At 46.9% G+C, this 19,837-nt stretch overlaps 1 protein-coding gene across 1 annotated transcript; it reads left to right on the plus strand.

The window, feature by feature from the left end:
• The first annotated feature begins 2,482 nt into the window (after positions 1-2,482).
• On the plus strand, positions 2,483-7,898 carry LOC134583157 (uncharacterized). The gene is made up of 4 exons (XM_063439981.1): positions 2,483-2,792; positions 2,916-3,225; positions 5,905-6,149; positions 7,755-7,898. Exons 1-4 carry the CDS (start codon positions 2,595-2,597, stop codon positions 7,896-7,898), a joined length of 897 nt encoding a protein of 298 aa, XP_063296051.1. The 5' UTR covers positions 2,483-2,594.
• Positions 7,899-19,837: the final 11,939 nt, after the last annotated feature.

Here is a 19,837-nt window from a genome sequence, read left to right on the forward strand (position 1 = left end):
CAGCACTCTGTAGTGGTTATGGTGGTAGGAAGACCCTGGCGCTTTCCCCCAGTATTGGCGCAAACCATTTTACAATGGTTTGCCCTCTTACCTGGTCATGCCGGGGACGTGTCTCCTCTGTAGACAGGTTTACGACATCTGCAGAAGCTGGATGTCAATCCTGATGCTCATGCTTATTGGCTAAGCATGTCAGGTGATTGCTCTTAACCAGTTAAACAGTGTCAGTGCACTGAAATTTACAGAGAACTGAGTGTGGCAGACCTACCGCCAGTATATTGCTGCCACGGGTTTCCTTTCCCAGAGTGAAATAGCTCCAACCAGTATAGCATTCCCCCCACACATTAGTCGAGACTGAATGCTTGGAGTAGATATGTTTAATGCAGGCAAGCAATGTATACACACAGTAAACTCCTCCCATGTGCCTGAGAAATAATTGAGTCAGGAACTGTACAAACTCAATTATCTCCCAGGTACAGAAAAGTATAAAAAAATTTAAACACCCCAAATGTATCCCCAAGAGTCACATCCCTGAATAGTCCTGATCTGAGTGACCATTTTATCCAAAAATCACTCAGATCGGTTCGGTGGTTTGGGATTGTCATCAAGGTAAACTTTTGACTGGCTGTCCACGAGGTAGAAGCCCAAAATAGTTCCAGAGGAATCGTGGCTACGGCCGGTCTCCTTTCGCGGACTTCCATACGAAAACCACACATAATAGACTATAGATTTCAAAGTGTCACTACCCATTCGGTAGTTTGTATCTCCCGAACGCTGTTCGTATGGGTGGTCGGGAACTTGAACAGGCAGCAGTTCTGTCTTCTCCGGTGTTCGCGAGAGTGCCTATCTGAAATCAGTTCAATGCAATTGATTACCAGGTACCGCTGCCTGCTTTCCCAGGAGAACATTCAGTAGATGTTTCCCTTGTGGTTTCGCACTTGTTAACGGAAGGTTCTAACTTTCTAGTAAGCTATGGGGGTGGTCCTCGTTTGGTTACTAAAACAGGGAGTATATAAAGGGAATGATAGCGTTCAAAAAGGGAATAGTGTGAGTGATGGGGCATTCCTTCACACTGACATTACCCAGCCTCAAAACTCTTGTTCTGGACTGGCTGATGATGCCCCATAACACTGCTGGAGTTGGAGTCACACTTCTGACTCTGTATTTGCAGCGACACCATGACTACTCCAAATCACTGAAGTGGTTGTGATGCTCGGAGTAACCTTTTAAATGTTTGTACCTCCTGACATTTGGAGATGTGATCATAGGACACCTATTCCTTTGGCTAAATCCTACGTAAAACAAAAAAGTGTGCATTTAACCCTTTATTTTGTAATCTACCAGTTATGTAATCATACAGGGATCAAAAAATAATTCCTGCGCCAACTTGCTAAATCTGGTATAAGAATAGGTTGTTTTAAGGCATCTCTGTTACTTTTTTTCTTATTATTTTTGCACAGGCCATTATAATGAACATGACAAAAAAATACCTATTTTCTAATCTAGTCCCATTCCCCCTCTCTCTCTCCCTGCCAGCCCTTCTTTGATTCAACGCGATCAGAAAATAGATGACATTCATCACAGCTAAGATTGTACTATAATCACAGACCTCAAGGGCTTTAATAATATGCTCTGCGCAGAAGCTGCATCACCAAACTCTCAATTGCTGCTCAGCAAATTCGTGATTGAGAGGAAACTAGGAGGGTCTGGGGATGAGCCAAATCATCTTTATTTAGAGGCAGAATTTCTGTATCCATTTGAGACGGAAGCGCCTGAACAACCAATTGTGCTGATGAATGAGCATTTATTATTATTCTTAACTTTTTTTTTTTTGTGTACAGCTCTTCATTCAATGGTTTATGTGGTTTGTTGCTATAAACCATCTCTAAATCTTTTTCCTCAAAGCAATACAATTTTAAATTTAGCCCATATTGTCCTACTTCTCTTTCTACAGCATTGATTTTCACGCTACAGAGAAATAAATTTCTCTGTTAGTCCAGCATTCAGTTCTTCTGTAAAATACCGTAAATATTGCACACCCTCATTGTCACAATATGCAACCTTTGTAGGTCAAATTCCATGGATGCATTTGTAGCCCATGGAGCAGCGTAGCTAAGGGGAGTGGGCCTTGACATTGCCAGGAGACAGGCATCTAAGGGTCAGTGGTTAGGGATTGGTTTAAGGAAATGGAGTGGGGTGGAGTTATAAGGGGAGTATAAGTAGTGGCCATTTTAGATCTAGGGATCACTTTACTCTAAGTTGCACTTACCTGTTGTTGTGGCAGGATTTGTGTAGCTTTTTCTTTTGTCTCCTCTGCAGGTTGTCAGCAAGATGGAAGATTGTCTGGAAGGAGTCCGGGCAGCAGTGCAGGAGAGGGGTGTCGAGTGGCTGAGGGATCGCCTTGGAGATGCTTTGCCGTCTGGATCAGGAAGCTCCCTGGGTCAGAGGCCGGTCAGGAGGACAAGGCCCCCGCCAAGGCTGAGCCCCAGCGCGGTTACGGGTTCCCGGCGTCCAAGGAGCCCTTCTGGAAGTCCCGATGGCGGCGGTGAGACTACCGACGGGAAGGCCGCAAGTGGAGGAGGTTGCGGGGCGTCTCAATGCAGCCGCACGAACACGTCGTCAGGCAAGGCTGGAGTTGCAGGCTGCTGGTTCGGGAACCGAATCTGAAACTGCCTAACGTTCCGGGAGTGAACGTGGAGGTAGGAGAACTGGCGAAAGGGCTGAAACTACCGAATGTTTGGGAGACAAACGTGGAGCTACTGATACTGCCGACCGTTCGTTTCCCGAACGGGGAGGTAAGAAAACTGCCGAACGTTTGGGAGTTAAACGGGGAGGTAGCCATACTGCCAGCCGTTCGGCTGCCGAACAGGGAGGCAGAAAAACTGTTGAACGTTCGGTTTTTGTGTCCTCTATTACAGGAAATGAAGGAAAAGTGTCTGCTGGTGACAAGAGTTCCAGAAAGCAGCCATTACAGGCAGGGTCCAGCAGAAAAAGGAGTAGCGCTACGGCAGGCTTGGCAGCAGGTCCTGGGAACACTGGAAGTGCTGTTGGTGAAGTGGGGACAGCTGTGGCACGTCGCCCGAATGAGTCGACCTCTGACGCCATTGCCCCTCCAGTTGCTGGGCCACAGGTTACCCCGGTGGTGCGTCCCCGTGTTAGCGTGGTTGGTGACGGCAGGGTGGCAGGGGGCAGGCGGGGGACTGCTCGGGCATGGAGCGGACCAGAAGGGTATAACGATACACAACACCCCAGAGTCTCCCCAGTCAGCGTGCGGGAGTGCAGGGGTCTCCCATACGACCGGGCCGGGGACGACAACAGGCAGGTCAAATCATCAGGGAAGGATCGGAAGGGAGTGCCAGCGAGGGACAGCGCAGTAGGTCTGCACCCTCCAGGTGGATTGCGCGCAGGGCTCCAGCAAAGAGCGCACGGGGCGCAAGGATGCACCGGTCACGTAGCAGCCATCGGAGGGTGACTGACGTAGACGACAGGGACCCCTCCGGGGTTGATCCCATCCAGGGGCGGCGTAGGGTGCCCCCTGTCAGGACGTGTGGCTGGAGGCAGCGGGAAGACAGTTCTATGGGCGGGAGTTCCCCAGAGAGGATTCGTGCAGCTGCGCAGGCTCACGGCCCTCAGGGACGGACGGCTAGTGGGAGCCCCTTCTACCTAACTTGAGGGTATCACCGCTGGGGGTGGTACCCAAGAAGGAGCCGGGTAAGTACCGCCTGATACATCACCTGTCCTACCCCTACGACGACATTGACAAGGCCCTTTGTTCAGTGTCGTACGCTTCTTTCGACCAGGTGGTGAATCTGGTGCAATGAGCGGGCCGTGGGGCATTGTTGGCAAAGGCGGACGTGGAGGCGGCTTTTCGCCTTTTGCCAATTCACCCGAAGTGCCATCACTTGCTAGGATGTCACTTTGACGGTGAGTATACATGGATTTATGTTTGCCCATGGGGTGCTCTATATCATGCGCGTACTTCGAAAAATTTAGCACGTTTCTGGAATGGGTGGTGAAAGTGGAAGCGGGCACTAAGATGGTGGTTCATTACCTGGATGATTTCCTATGTGTCGGGCCTCCCGTATCGGAGGAATGCCGCATGGGACTGAGGACATTGGAATGGGTGGCGCACGTTTTTGGAGTCCCCTTGACGAAGTACAAAACGGTGGGGCCTACGACATGCTTGAGTTTCTTGAGCTTAGAGATTGACTCGATCAAAGGGGAGTGTAGGCTGCCACAGGACACGTTTTTGGCAGAGGCAGAGGTGTGGGGAGCTAAGAAAGTCGGCTAAACTTCGCCTGTCGGGTGATTCTGGTCGGGAGGGTCTTTAACAGGTTCCTAGCTAAGGCGACGGGAGGGGGGGTGGTGTTCCTGCTCCTCCTTATTCGGGACTCAGCGGCTATGAAGGCAGATCTGGACGTCTGGGGGGATTCTTACGGGATTTTAATGGGAAGGTGTTCTTTTGGGAGCTGGTGGCGTCTTCCCCGGATCTGGACCTGTTTACGGATGCATCGGGGAGTATCGTTTTTTGGGGCTTACTTCTCGGGTCAATGGTGCGCGGGAACTTGGCCAGCAGTGTGGAAGGCCAGCCCGCTGATCCGCAACTTGGCATTCTTGGAGTTGTTTCTGTTAGTCGTAGCACTGTCACTATGGGGTCCATAGTTGAGGGATAAGAAGGTTGTATTCTTTTCGGACAATATGGCGGTGGTAGATGCAGTAAATGGGCTTTCAGCGTCCTCTATCCCGGTGGTGCGGCTTCTTCAGAATTTTGTCTTGTTCTGTATGCATTTTAATATTGTTTTTCTGGCACGCCACTTGCCTGGACTGTTGAATGTTATTGCTGATGTGTTATCTCGTTCGCAGTGGGAGAGGTTCCGGCAGGTGGCACCTGGCAGGCGGGCGGAAGGGATGTCTTGCCCGGATGAGATGTGGCGGCTCGGGACATCATACTTGGCAGACTGATCAGGGACTCCCTGGCACCTGCTACCTGGACGGCGTACAGTAAGGTGTGGGGGGAATTGGATGAGCTGGTGCAGCATACGGTGGGGTCAGCTCTCAAAGGAGGCCCGGTTGGATGCGATGTTGTGGCTCTTGTGTAGGTTGTTCACCTCAGGGGCCTTGGCAGCGGTAGTAGGGCGTAAGCTAGCAGCGTTAGCCTTTTGTTTAATGGATGGGAGGATGTCACAAAACATTTTCTCGTTTGGCAGGCATTGAAAGGTTTCAGGCGGGGTAAGGTGTCAGTGGATTCCAAGAGGCCGGTGTCGTTCGAGTTTCTTCAGCGGGTTGTCCAGGTGCAGCCCGAGGTGTGTTTTTCGGGGTACGAAGTTACACTGTTCTCCATGGTTTTTAGTTTAGCTTTTTTCGGGGCATTTTGCGTCAGAGCTGGTCAGCAGCAATCGCCAAGGGGCCGGGGGGCTTCAGGCGGTGGATGTGGAAGTGTGGAGTAACAGGGTAGTGATCAACCTGAGGCGATCCAAAACGGATGTACTGGGAAAAGGGACGTTGGTTACGTTGTGGGAGCTCCCGGGTGGGAAAACGTGTCCGGTTAGGTGCGCAGCGGCCATCCAGGAGGAACAGGCGAAGGCCGGGGGTTCATATCTTAAGCATAAGTACGGCTCTTCGCTATCGAAGTTCCAGTTCCTCAGGGTTTTTCGGAAGGCGTTGGCAAGGTTGGGAGTGGACCCGGGCCAATTCGGGACTCATTCCTTTAGGATTGGCGCAGCTACTGAAGCGGCAAGACTGGGCTTGGGAGATGATCGGGTGAAGAAGATTGGCAGGTGGGAGTCGATGAGGTTCAGATCTTATGTCAGGCCAGACAAGTTGGTATAAATCCTAAGGGTGGTTGATGGGGAATTTTGGTTTCGCGGTTTGTTTCGTGGTTGCCTATGTTTGCTTTATGTCTTACAGGTCGGATGGCATGGGTGGTTGGCCACTCATACATTTACTGGGTGCATCGGAGAACTGCAGTTCGACATTGTGGTCTACAGCTGGGCTTTCCAAGTTCCGTGGTTCAGCTTCGGTGGTTTGGTTACCGGGGTTGGGGTTGGAATGCAATTTGTGTTGAAATGTTTCACAAAATTCTGTTGGGACAGGTTCCGGACATAGTGGTGCTTCACGCAGGGGGCAATGATGTAGGGTTGTTACCTCAAAAGGTATTGATTGAGTGTATGAAGAGGGATGTGGATAAGCTGACAGAGTTAGTGCCGGGGGTTATGGTGGTATGGTCAGAGATGGTTTCAGGGAGTTGGAAGACATCCAAGTTATTATAGGCGCGATGGGGTCCATCTCTCTGAAGTGGGCTTGGATTTTCTATTGTTGGGTTTTCAGGAGGGCCTCCAGAGGGCAATATTTTCCCTGGGGGGGAGGAGGGGGGAGTGCCGCTCAGGAGCTCGAGGAGTCAAGCTCTGAGCTGTGGCGGGGGATGGAGAGTAAAGTTGGGGGGGGAGAAAAAAGTGAGATGGGGAAAAAGTTTGGAGTTCAGGGCTAATAGGTAGGCCTTTGGACTGGTTTGGTAGGTTCAAGCTCGTAGGTAGCTCCGAACCGAGGTATGTAGGGGCGTCTCGGTATGCCCCTACACTTGTGGTGCCCTTTGGTGGCAATGGTCATGTTTCAATGTTAAGTTAAATGTTACAATGTTTGGGCATTATGTTTTGTGGGAGTGGGTCATTGTCATGGGGTTTAAATTGTAAAATGCAGGATGGTAATTGTGCAGGCCAACGTTGGCCTGCTGTTGACAATGACCTTTATATTTTATGTTAAGAATCAATAAAGCTGTGATATCAATTTTGACAAAAAAACATGGTGTCAGTTTTTCTTTTTTGAAATGGGTATTGGTGGGGTTTATGCATATGCCGACAAGGCGACCGTGCACATGTCATGAGCAGGAGGGACTAAAGACTTTCATCCTCATGAGCACGCGACTGAGATACAATATAGGCTTCCTCCTTCAAAGCCCTGTAACATTAGTATTTGTTCTATATAGGACATTGTAGGACATAACCTAAAAAGTATCCCAAAAACCCACACAGGCATTAGTATAACATTCTGTTTACATTTTTAGGAAACAGGATTTTCGAAAATTCCATCAAGTTCATTCTAAAAACCTGTAGGTAGAGTCAACTCTATCTGACAAAAATTGTATTTCAGCTTCTGTGCTAATATTTCAAGTACTTGTATGAAATTTTACAAGATTAGGTATACCGTTTATTCACTGTCCTTGGGGTCCAGTGGGGCGGGCGCCTGTGTCCATATCAGACGCGGTGAGGGAGCTGTGTTCTCTCTGCTCCCTCTCACTGCGCGGGCAGTCTACTGATGCTGGGAGCCGGAATATGATGTCATATTCCGGCTCCCAGAATCAGCAAACGGCGCGCGAGGGAGCAGAGCAGAAAGAACACAACTCCCTCGCTGCATTTGATATGGAGACAGGCGCCCACCTGGGGGGTCCATCAGGTGGTCTCCCCCCTTGACAGGGGGAACACAGGGGGCATTTGGGGGGCAGCATTTTTTGCCCCCCTCTGAGTGCCTGCAGGAACAGCGGGAACGGCGTTCCTGCTGTAAAAAAAGTGCACGAACGCCGTTCCCACGCGTTCCTGCAGAGCGTGGGGACGCTGAACAGCAGGGCTGCCTACTGTGCAGCCCTGAGCCAGGAAGCACCTCCAGTGGCCATATGAGGAGTGGCCACTTGAAGGTGTCCCTAGGGGGCAATGTAAACACTGCCTTTTCTCTGACTTTGTGTGCTATGTCTTTTCGTTCTTTAGCGTGTAAAGCAAAATGTGATGGCTCTTCCCATTTCGAGTAAAACAGCCCTAATTCCACCTGCAAGAAGGGAGCCACTAGATGTCATGATTAGTCTTGCCACTGGAGCGTACAATCTAATTATACAATCAAGGTTCCTACATTAAAAGGGCTTTAAAATCTATATGTGTAATGTTGCAGCATTGCTAAAGAATCAGATTTATTTTATTATTTTTTATAAACAGCTCAACTTTTTCCGATTATCATCTCAGTATGAAATCTGACACATTTCTCTGCTAACCTGCCTAATTCACAGTCCGTCTCCGCATGCACTTCCAATTCCTCCCCTGCTCCATGTGGTGTGAAGCCTGTCTCTGCACCTGCTATATTTTTAAGAGAGCAAATACACCCTCCATTCTTTCATCCTCTTTAATTCTCTTTGGCAACAGTGTTTAAATATTCCTTTTTTTTCCTCGTTTTGTTTCGGAGTAGCTACTACTGTGTTCTGTGCTAGCAACGGGCTTCTTGCTTTCTCTCCAAAAGTAAGTGTGTGTGTGTGTGTGTTTGTTTGTGCGTTTGTGTGTGTGGGGGATGGCTTAATGAAAACACACTTTAAAGGAGCTGCACAGGTTAATTGCATTTTTTTTTTTTAACGGAATTTGCTGTTTCAGCTTTCCATGCACACTTTGTGATCACAACTCTTCAATGCTCCTGTCAGTCTGCCGGTACATCTTGGAAAATAAAGCCTACAACAGCTGCTTCATACTGTCACTTAGAGGACCTGGTTTAGAATCAATATATTCATAGGTTTGTGGAATTATCTCTCTGTTGACAAAAGTCTAGCCAGTTCTATTTTTTTTTCTACAGCGTAGGTAACTTTGGGCCTCATTCTGTTGGGTGAGATATGTGAGAAAGCAGCCAATATGATCATATTTAATCTGGTTTATTATTGTACTCCTATTGCAGTACTGGTTTATTGCATTCGTTAAATAATTACCATCTGCACTTCATCGCATCAAGTGATCTAAATTTCCCCATGGAATCCCATAAGAAATTGAATAAATTGGTCTATCCGGTTGTCGACAATAAGGTCTATCGCATGATGCGAAATTAAAGGTAGATCATTGTAACAGGTGGATCAGTTTGATGAAGAGCACAGCAATGGCAATGTAGTGAGGGCCAACAATGTGGTGGGCGGGCGGGCGGCCAGCCAACTACCACTAGTTACCGCCATTAACTAAAAGAATATGGTGGCCAAGATAACCCGTAATTACTGGGAGGAATTTGTCCACCCTTACTTAACTGTTTAATTGGCAAACTCCCACCCACAACATATCAGGAGGGGATTAGGGAGAACCTATAGGTGTATTGGTGGTCATCTTAACTACATATACATTTATTTTAGGTCGCTTTTATTTTAATAGTGCAAGTCCCCAAGTTATGAACTCTGTCTGGGAAGGCATAAAAAGACCGATATATAAGGTATTAAAGGGACACCCTACAGCCCAAATACACAAAAATACTATTTAGTAGATATACCTCAATCCTAATGAAAATCTGCATGAATTAAAAAATAGCTTGCAAGGCTACAGATGTCTTGTCTGCAGCCATTACAAGCCCTCCCCTTCTAAATGTGATGGTACTTACCTTATCTAGGGGCCGGTCGGGGACCTCAGCTCTTCTTCCCTTCTGAGCGGGCCGCGTGCAATGACCACAATGAACGGTCACGCTGTCCGCCCGGCACTAGGAGCGCGGCTCGTGTCACAAGTGCACTCTTAGAGTGGCAGTGGGAGCCAAAAGTAGATTCAGGCTCTCATTGGCCCACATCATTCCCACTCCCTCACACACACACGTTCTGGGGGTGTGGGCGTGGCGTGGGACAATCAAATGTTAGTTAAGGATATTTAAACTTTCCTAGCCCTATCCACTTTGCCCTATCATGGTTTCTGTTTCAGTACCCATTAGTGCGTTCCTTGATCTATTGTGTTTATTCTGCTATTGACCTTGGCTTTCTGTCTGTCCAAGGCAGGTACTCTGGGCAATTGCTGTCTCTTGAGTCTATCTTTACTGAGCTAAACAACCAGCAAGTAACAGGACTGGTAATCTGATTGACCAGGGGGGGTAACACGGTTGATTTAGAAAAGAGACAATTTCTTTTAAGATCTGCACTCTTCACATGCACATGATACCCCAAGTAGTATTTTTTATTGAATTATGTAAGTCTAAAAAGCTAATTTCAAATTATTTAAAAAATAAATAAATACCCACATTTGAATTGTGTTTCTCACACCTGAAATTATCTGCCATTTCAGGTGCTCTTATTATTTTTTATGAGAACGCACAGCACATCCCATGAACCCTTGGCCAGCAGGCATTTTATCTATGTAAAGACATGAACGTAACAGCTGCACAAGGTAATAGAACAAATGTACGAGGATACGTCACCATGGAAACCAAACAAATTAATATTTGCTGCCGATTGCTCTGCATTTAGATTGTTCTTCTGACATTCTGCCATTGGCAACCGATGATGTACCAGCTGAATATTGAAAACGCAGCATTGACACAGTCCAGGAATGAAGTCATGTCAAAATGGATGGATCCCCTTTTACAAGATCCCAAAAACATTGTTCCTGTTTCTCTGCCTGTGCCCCTCATCAGCGTGCCTTTGGTTTGGTTACATTATTGGAACATTAGCAGTTGGGATATATTTATTTAACCTGTTGATCATAGCACCTATGATAAAAGTATAGTGGTGATTATTTCAGAACACTTCTACAGGACAGAAAATCTTCAATAAATATATACCGTAATATTGACATTAAAGTGTACCCGTCAGGGTACATCAAGTCATGTTTTAATGAAAGAACATTAAAATCCACCAAAGCAATGTGTTAGCAGAAATGTTGAAAAACCCTCTCACAATCAAGTTTTGTCATCAACTGCTATGCAAATGACATTGTATCTTTGAGGAGAATTGAGTGCCATGAAAGAGCCGAAGAGCCCTAATGCTCTACTTCACATCAACTACAGCCTATACTCTGTAGTTGCTGTTAATATCCCACTCATGAGTGTACCTAGTGCTTTGGTAAAGGAGTTTTGGAACAGAGTGATAGACATCACTCAGTCTAGGCTCCAGTGATCTAGCAATGAGGTCTGTGTGTCTTAGGAAGTATGTCCTCCTTGGGAAAGTGCGATGAGGTAAGTCGTTGCTTGATAACTGAATTGGCAATTCAATGAGGTAAGTTATCCCTATGATACACTGTCATAATCATTGCTTAAATGGGGTGTGCATGTAAAGCTAACTGGGCATGTTTTCTTTTTAAAATAACTAACCCTAACCCATATATCATTTATATAGCTCAACGTCTTTTCTAATATTTGGAAAAACAAGTATTAAAGTGTTCTTATGGCAGTGCGTGACCACAATACAATGAGGTATCCCTAGATCACAAGACATCAGCAATGAACCAGCAGTGCACTTCAGTGTTTGTTACAATTTCTGAGGAAGTGTTGACCGGCCAGGCTGGAAGACCTGCAGGTCCATCTAGATACTGGATGAAGAACAAACACTGCGAAAAACCACGTTGCAGACAGCAAGCAACAATGCCCCAAGAGGAATGGTTAATATGAGCCGGCACTAGTCTCCCTTGTTGCATCTTCTAATCTTTGCCAGCATTATGGCTGTTAAATCATTATGGGTGATGTGGTCCATAGCATCTGGAGTGCTGAAGGTTGCCTATCCCTGGATTAATGGTCCTTAGCTGACGCATGGGCTCCCGGCAAATGATAGGCTAGTTCTTCATGGGCAGAGTTGGAAGGTTTGTTGTAGGAGGCAACTGAGGAAGGCATTAATATAAGATCTTGAATAGGGAACCAATACTATTCCGGGATCCGGGTAAAGGAGGTACAAGTACCATATAAAGTCTTGCCTGATTCCGCTTAGAGTACTTGTTACAGTAAGACAAAAACACAGTCTGTAACCTCCGCAGCACAATCTATGGGTATATTGGTTCTAACAATATTCACCAAGGATAGCAGATGCAAATTATAGAAATGTATGGGGTAACATTGTCCTTATTTTAGCAACAGCTGTTTGATGTAAGTAATAATATCATAGGATAACTTGCACATCCAAAAATACCCAAATTCATATTGGTTTCTTTTCAAAAGCCACTGATGTGGTTCCTAGGACGGCCTTCTAGAAATCTATGGTCTCACCGAAGTCTTATGAGTTTGGACAGAGACAACTCCTAGATACGGTTTGCTTTGGTACCCAACCTGTGGTGGGTGACCTGTGTTCCATTAAAGTATAACCTTGAAGCCTGTGGATCTCATCAGCACTTTTGTACAATGTAGATCATTGGATAATAAACTGACGCTGTCTGCTATGTAAAAATTATTTTCAGTCTATCTATTATATGTTATTCCTTTAGATATATACATATAAACAGAGGATCCTTGTGCAAGAATATTTTTTGGGTTTCCATTTTGTATGTAAAAAGAAAAGAAGTGAAAATGCGTGGGGAGGCTTCTGTGTTGTTTCTGTGTGTAATATTTGTGGCATACCTGTATTTGGGGTTGCTATGTATGGGGTGGTGGTGTGTGATGGCTGTGTGTGATATATGTGACTTCAGTCTCTCCACATACATTCTCTCCTCATACATTAACTGTTAGAAAGGGAAATTAAGACTTACAGTAGACTTGTGCAAACCACTTTATCTGAAAATAAAAAAGATTTTTCATTACGGCCAAATCTCGGCCATCTGGCAGTTCAGATCGTCCAAATTTTGTTAATAAAAAAAGATTCTGATGAATCAAAAAGGCGTGAAAAACGGGCTAATCAGGGTCCTGCAAAATATATACATAGCATAAATATTGTGTATATGTTTTGCAATACATTGGTAGGTGCGTTTTTCTGCCATTTGGTTCACAGATCAAGTTAGAAAAATTAACCAATAAAAGAGAAAAAGAGGAGGAGATGCAAAAAAAATCTCTAATTTATATATGTATTAAATATATGATATATGAATATATATATATAAATATAGATTTATTGCTCCCCTCTATTGGTCCTTCTCAATTGATCTGTAAATAAAGCCAACAATTAGTGTTTGTCTCCTAATCATCAATAATCTCTTGTCTTGGATCCACAGACGGAATTCTGAATGACGAATTACAAACAACCATACTTGACTATTGCACGTTTTGTTTTATTAGTGATTTGCCTACATATCGGCTCAGAATTTGGAGATCCACCCAAATTCTAACGTATTGCATCTGGGAACGAAGCATATCTCCACGTCTAACTTACAGTACAACAGCCACAGCCACCAGCCACACTCCGCCAGTCCTCAACCCCTCCTGTAAATTTGGTCAGTTTAATTAGCTCACTCCAAGCAGCACTGAGTATGCTCAGACAGGCCCCGGTATATTGTATCTCATAATCCCAGTTGTGGAATTAGCGTGAAGAGCCCCACAGTGTCTGAAAGGGCCCTTGAGTCCTGGTATCCGAATTCCATCTGCGGCAAAAAGGTAATAGGTCCTGGGGTGCCCTAACTCCAGAAGGCCTCACAACACAGTTGGCCCTCCTAGCAAATCTGCCGCGAGATTCAAAGGCTAATTGCATGTCTGTCTGTCTATCTGCCTATCAGAGTAAGTAATATCCCAGTGCTAAAATGAAACAGAATAGTTGAAAAAGAGTCACCCCCCACCCCATACACACATTCCTCTATTTTTTTTACAAGACAATTTTTCAGATATACTTCAAATGACTAATAGCTGTAATTATATGTCTGTCACCTCTGTAGCCTAGAGGGACCAGTGAAATATTAAAATCCTGATGTAAACATATGTGGTTTCTCAAAGGTATATAAATTAAATGTTAAACTTGCTTTGTGCTTTTTTTTTTTTTTTTTTTACATGCATGACAATTTTTATTCTACAACACAAGAATATTAAATCAATTTACAGAACTTGTTTAGTGCTTAAAAAACAAACAAACTTGATTTTGTTACCATAGCGAACGTGTTTAGTAAAAAATAGAACAAAGGAGAAATGCTGGCTTTATTGTTAAAATACACTCAAAATTCTACATTGTTATTTATTGAAAGATATTAAATACAAACCGACTGTGAATATATTATAAATGGTTTATTCACTAAGGAGTGAATTGTACTGTATCAGGATAGGGCCAGAGGGACTGGATCAATGGCGCAATACGTTGCAAAGATAACGAGTGCCAAATGGATGGAATGCCGGTCTGGTGCAGAGTACCATGTAGGTGCCTTGAGAAGTTCCTCCGGAATATTATCTTTGGTATTCCTAAAAGAGAATAAACAGCAAGACAGGCGTCCCAAAACAAGACTGTTACACTAGATCTTGGACTGTTGGGTGGTATGCAAATTTACAATTAAATTGTAAACATTAGGACAAGCGAGAATAGTTTGAAAAAGGTAAATGCAATTTTTGCTATCCACCACACTAACACACCACACTCTGCATCCACCACACCAACACACCGCACTCTGCATCCACCACACTAACACACCACACTCTGCATCCAACACACCGCACTCTGCATCCACCACACTAACACAACACACTCTGCATCCACCACACTAACACACCACACTCTGCATCCACCACACTAACACACCACACTCTGCATCCACCACACTAACACACCACACTCTGCATCCACCACACTAACACACCACACTCTGCATCCACCACACTCACACACTACACTAACACACCACACTCTGCATCCAACACACCGCACTCTGCATCCACCACACTAACACAACACACTCTGCATCCACCACACTAACACACCACACTCTGCATACACCACACTAACACACCACACTCTGCATCCACCACACTAACACACCACACTCTGCACCCACCACACTAACACAACACACTCTGCATCCACCACACTAACTCAACACACTCTGCATCCACCACACTCACACACTACACTAACACACCACACTCTGCATTCACCACACTAACACACCGCACTCTGTATCCAACACACCGCACTCTGCATCCACAACACTAACACACCGCACTCTGCATCCACAACACTAACACACCACACTCTGCATCCACCACACTAACACACCACACTCTGCATCCACCACACTAACACACCACACTCTGCATCCACCACACTAACACACCACACTCTGCATCCACCACACCAACACACCGCACTCTGCATCCACCACACTAACACACCACACTCTGCATCCAACACACCGCACTCTGCATCCACCACACTAACACAACACACTCTGCATCCACCACACTAACACACCACACTCTGCATCCACCACACTAACACACCACACTCTGCATCCACCACACTAACACACCACACTCTGCATCCACCACACTAACACACCACACTCTGCATCCACCACACTCACACACTACACTAACACACCACACTCTGCATCCAACACACCACACTCTGCATCCACCACACTAACACAACACACTCTGCATCCACCACACTAACACACCACACTCTGCATCCACCACACTAACACACCACACTCTGCATCCACCACACTAACACACCACACTCTGCACCCACCACACTAACACAACACACTCTGCATCCACCACACTAACTCAACACACTCTGCATCCACCACACTCACACACTACACTAACACCACACTCTGCATTCACCACACTAACACACCGCTCTCTGTATCCAACACACCGCACTCTGCATCCACAACACTAACACACCGCACTCTGCATCCACAACACTAACACACCACACTCTGCATCCACCACACTAACACACCACACTCTGCATCCACCACACTAACACACCACACTCTGCATCCACCACACTAACACAACACACTCTGCATCCACCACACTAACTCAACACACTCTGCATCCACCACACTCACACACTACACTAACACACCACACTCTGCATTCACCACACTAACACACCGCACTCTGTATCCAACACACCGCACTCTGCATCCCCAACACTAACACACCGCACTCTGCATCCACAACACTAACACACCGCACTCTGCATCCACAACACTAACACACCGCAATCTTTATCCACCACACTAACACACCACACTCTGCATCCACCACACCAGCACACAACACTCTGCATCCACCACACTAACACTCCACACTCTGCATCCATCACAGTAACACACCGCACTCTGCATCCATCACAGTAACACACCGCACTCTGCATCCATCACAGTAACACACCGCACTCTGCATCCACCACACCAGCACACAGCACTCTGCATCCACCACACTAACACTCCACACACTGCATCCATCACACTAACACACCGCGCTCTGAATCCACCACACTAACACACCGCACTCTGCATCCATCACACTAACACACTGCACTCTGCATCCACCACACTAACACACCGCACTCTGCATCCACCACACTAACACACCACACTCTGCATCCACCACACTAACAGAACACACTCTGCATCCACCACACTAACACACCGCACTCTGAATCCACCACACTAACACACCGCACTCTGCATCCATCACACTAACACACTGCACTCTGCATCCACCACACTAACACACCACACTCTGCATCCACCACACTAACACACCACACTCTGCATCCACCACACTAACACAACACACTCTGCATCCACCACACTAACACAACACACTCTGCATCCACCACACTAACACACCGCACTCTGCATCCATCACACCAACACACCACACTCTGCATCCACCACACTAACACATCGCACTCTGCATCTACCACACCAACACACCACACTCTGCATCCACCACACTAACACACCACACTCTGCATCCATCACACTAACACTAACTCTGCATCCACCACACTAACACTAACTCTGCATCCACCACACTAAGACTAACTCTGCATCCACCACACTAACACTAACTCTGCTTCCACCACACTAACACACCACACTCTGCATCCACCACACCAACACACCACACTCTGCATCCACCACACTAACACTAACTCTGCTTCCACCACACTAACACACCGCACTCTGCATCCATCACACTAACACTAACTCTGCATCCACCACACTAACACTAACTCTGCATCCACCACACTAAGACTAACTCTGCATCCACCACACTAACACTAACTCTGCATCCACCACACTAACACTAACTCTGCATCCACCACACTAACACATCACACTCTGCATCCACCACACTAACACTAACTCTGCATCCACCACACTAACACACCGCACTCTGCATCCACCACACTAACACACTGCACTCTGCATCCACCACACTAACACAGCGCACTCTGCATCCACCACACTAACACTAACTCTGCATCCACCACACTAACACATGACACTCTGCATCCACCACACTAAGACTAACTCTGCACCCACCACACTAACACACCGCACTCTGCATCCACCACACTAACACACCACACTCTGCATCCACCACACTAACAGAACACACTCTGCATCCACCACACTAACACACCGCACTCTGAATCCACCACACTAACACACCGCACTCTGCATCCATCACACTAACACACTGCACTCTGCATCCACCACACTAACACACCACACTCTGCATCCACCACACTAACACACCACACTCTGCATCCACCACACTAACACAACACACTCTGCAGCCACCACACTAACACAACACACTCTGCATCCACCACACTAACACAACGCACTCTGCATCCACCACACTAACACACCGCACTCTGCATCCATCACACCAACACACCACACTCTGCATCCACCACACTAACACATCGCACTTTGCATCTACCACACCAACACACCACACTCTGCATCCACCACACTAACACACCACACTCTGCATCCATCACACTAACACTAACTCTGCATCCACCACACTAACACTAACTCTGCATCCACCACACTAAGACTAACTCTGCATCCACCACACTAACACTAACTCTGCATCCACCACACTAACACATCACACTCTGCATCCACCACACTAAGACTAACTCTGCACCCACCACACTAACACACCGCACTCTGCATCCACCACACTAACACACCACACTCTGCATCCACCACACTAACAGAACACACTCTGCATCCACCACACTAACACACCACACTCTGCATCCACCACACTAACACACCACACTCTGCATCCACCACACTAACACACCACACTCTGCATCCACCACACTAACACAACACACTCTGCATCCACCACACTAACTCAACACACTCTGCATCCACCACACTCACACACTACACTAACACACCACACTCTGCATTCACCACACTAACACACCGCACTCTGTATCCAACACACCGCACTCTGCATCCCCAACACTAACACACCGCACTCTGCATCCACAACACTAACACACCGCACTCTGCATCCACAACACTAACACACCGCAATCTTTATCCACCACACTAACACACCACACTCTGCATCCACCACACCAGCACACAACACTCTGCATCCACCACACTAACACTCCACACTCTGCATCCATCACAGTAACACACCGCACTCTGCATCCATCACAGTAACACACCGCACTCTGCATCCATCACAGTAACACACCGCACTCTGCATCCACCACACCAGCACACAGCACTCTGCATCCACCACACTAACACTCCACACACTGCATCCATCACACTAACACACCGCGCTCTGAATCCACCACACTAACACACCGCACTCTGCATCCATCACACTAACACACTGCACTCTGCATCCACCACACTAACACACCGCACTCTGCATCCACCACACTAACACACCACACTCTGCATCCACCACACTAACAGAACACACTCTGCATCCACCACACTAACACACCGCACTCTGAATCCACCACACTAACACACCGCACTCTGCATCCATCACACTAACACACTGCACTCTGCATCCACCACACTAACACACCACACTCTGCATCCACCACACTAACACACCACACTCTGCATCCACCACACTAACACTAACTCTGCATCCACCACACTAACACTAACTCTGCATCCACCACACTAACACATCACACTCTGCATCCACCACACTAACACTAACTCTGCATCCACCACACTAACACACCGCACTCTGCATCCACCACACTAACACACTGCACTCTGCATCCACCACACTAACACAGCGCACTCTGCATCCACCACACTAACACTAACTCTGCATCCACCACACTAACACATCACACTCTGCATCCACCACACTAAGACTAACTCTGCACCCACCACACTAACACACCGCACTCTGCATCCACCACACTAACACACCACACTCTGCATCCACCACACTAACAGAACACACTCTGCATCCACCACACTAACACACCGCACTCTGAATCCACCACACTAACACACCTCACTCTGCATCCATCACACTAACACACTGCACTCTGCATCCACCACACTAACACACCACACTCTGCATCCACCACACTAACACACCACACTCTGCATCCACCACACTAACACAACACACTCTGCATCCACCACACTAACACAACACACTCTGCATCCACCACACTAACAGAACACACTCTGCATCCACCACACTAACACACCGCACTCTGAATCCACCACACTAACACACCGCACTCTGCATCCATCACACTAACACACTGCACTCTGCATCCACCACACTAACACACCACACTCTGCATCCACCACACTAACACACCACACTCTGCATCCACCACACTAACACAACACACTCTGCATCCACCACACTAACACAACACACTCTGCATCCACCACACTAACACACCGCACTCTGCATCCATCACACCAACACACCACACTCTGCATCCACCACACTAACACATCGCACTCTGCATCTACCACACCAACACACCACACTCTGCATCCACCACACTAACACACCACACTCTGCATCCATCACACTAACACTAACTCTGCATCCACCACACTAACACTAACTCTGCATCCACCACACTAAGACTAACTCTGCATCCACCACACTAACACTAACTCTGCTTCCACCACACTAACACACCACACTCTGCATCCACCACACCAACACA

Source organism: Pelobates fuscus, chromosome 13 (genome assembly GCF_036172605.1).
Source record: "Pelobates fuscus isolate aPelFus1 chromosome 13, aPelFus1.pri, whole genome shotgun sequence".
Lineage (NCBI taxonomy): Eukaryota > Metazoa > Chordata > Amphibia > Anura > Pelobatidae > Pelobates > Pelobates fuscus.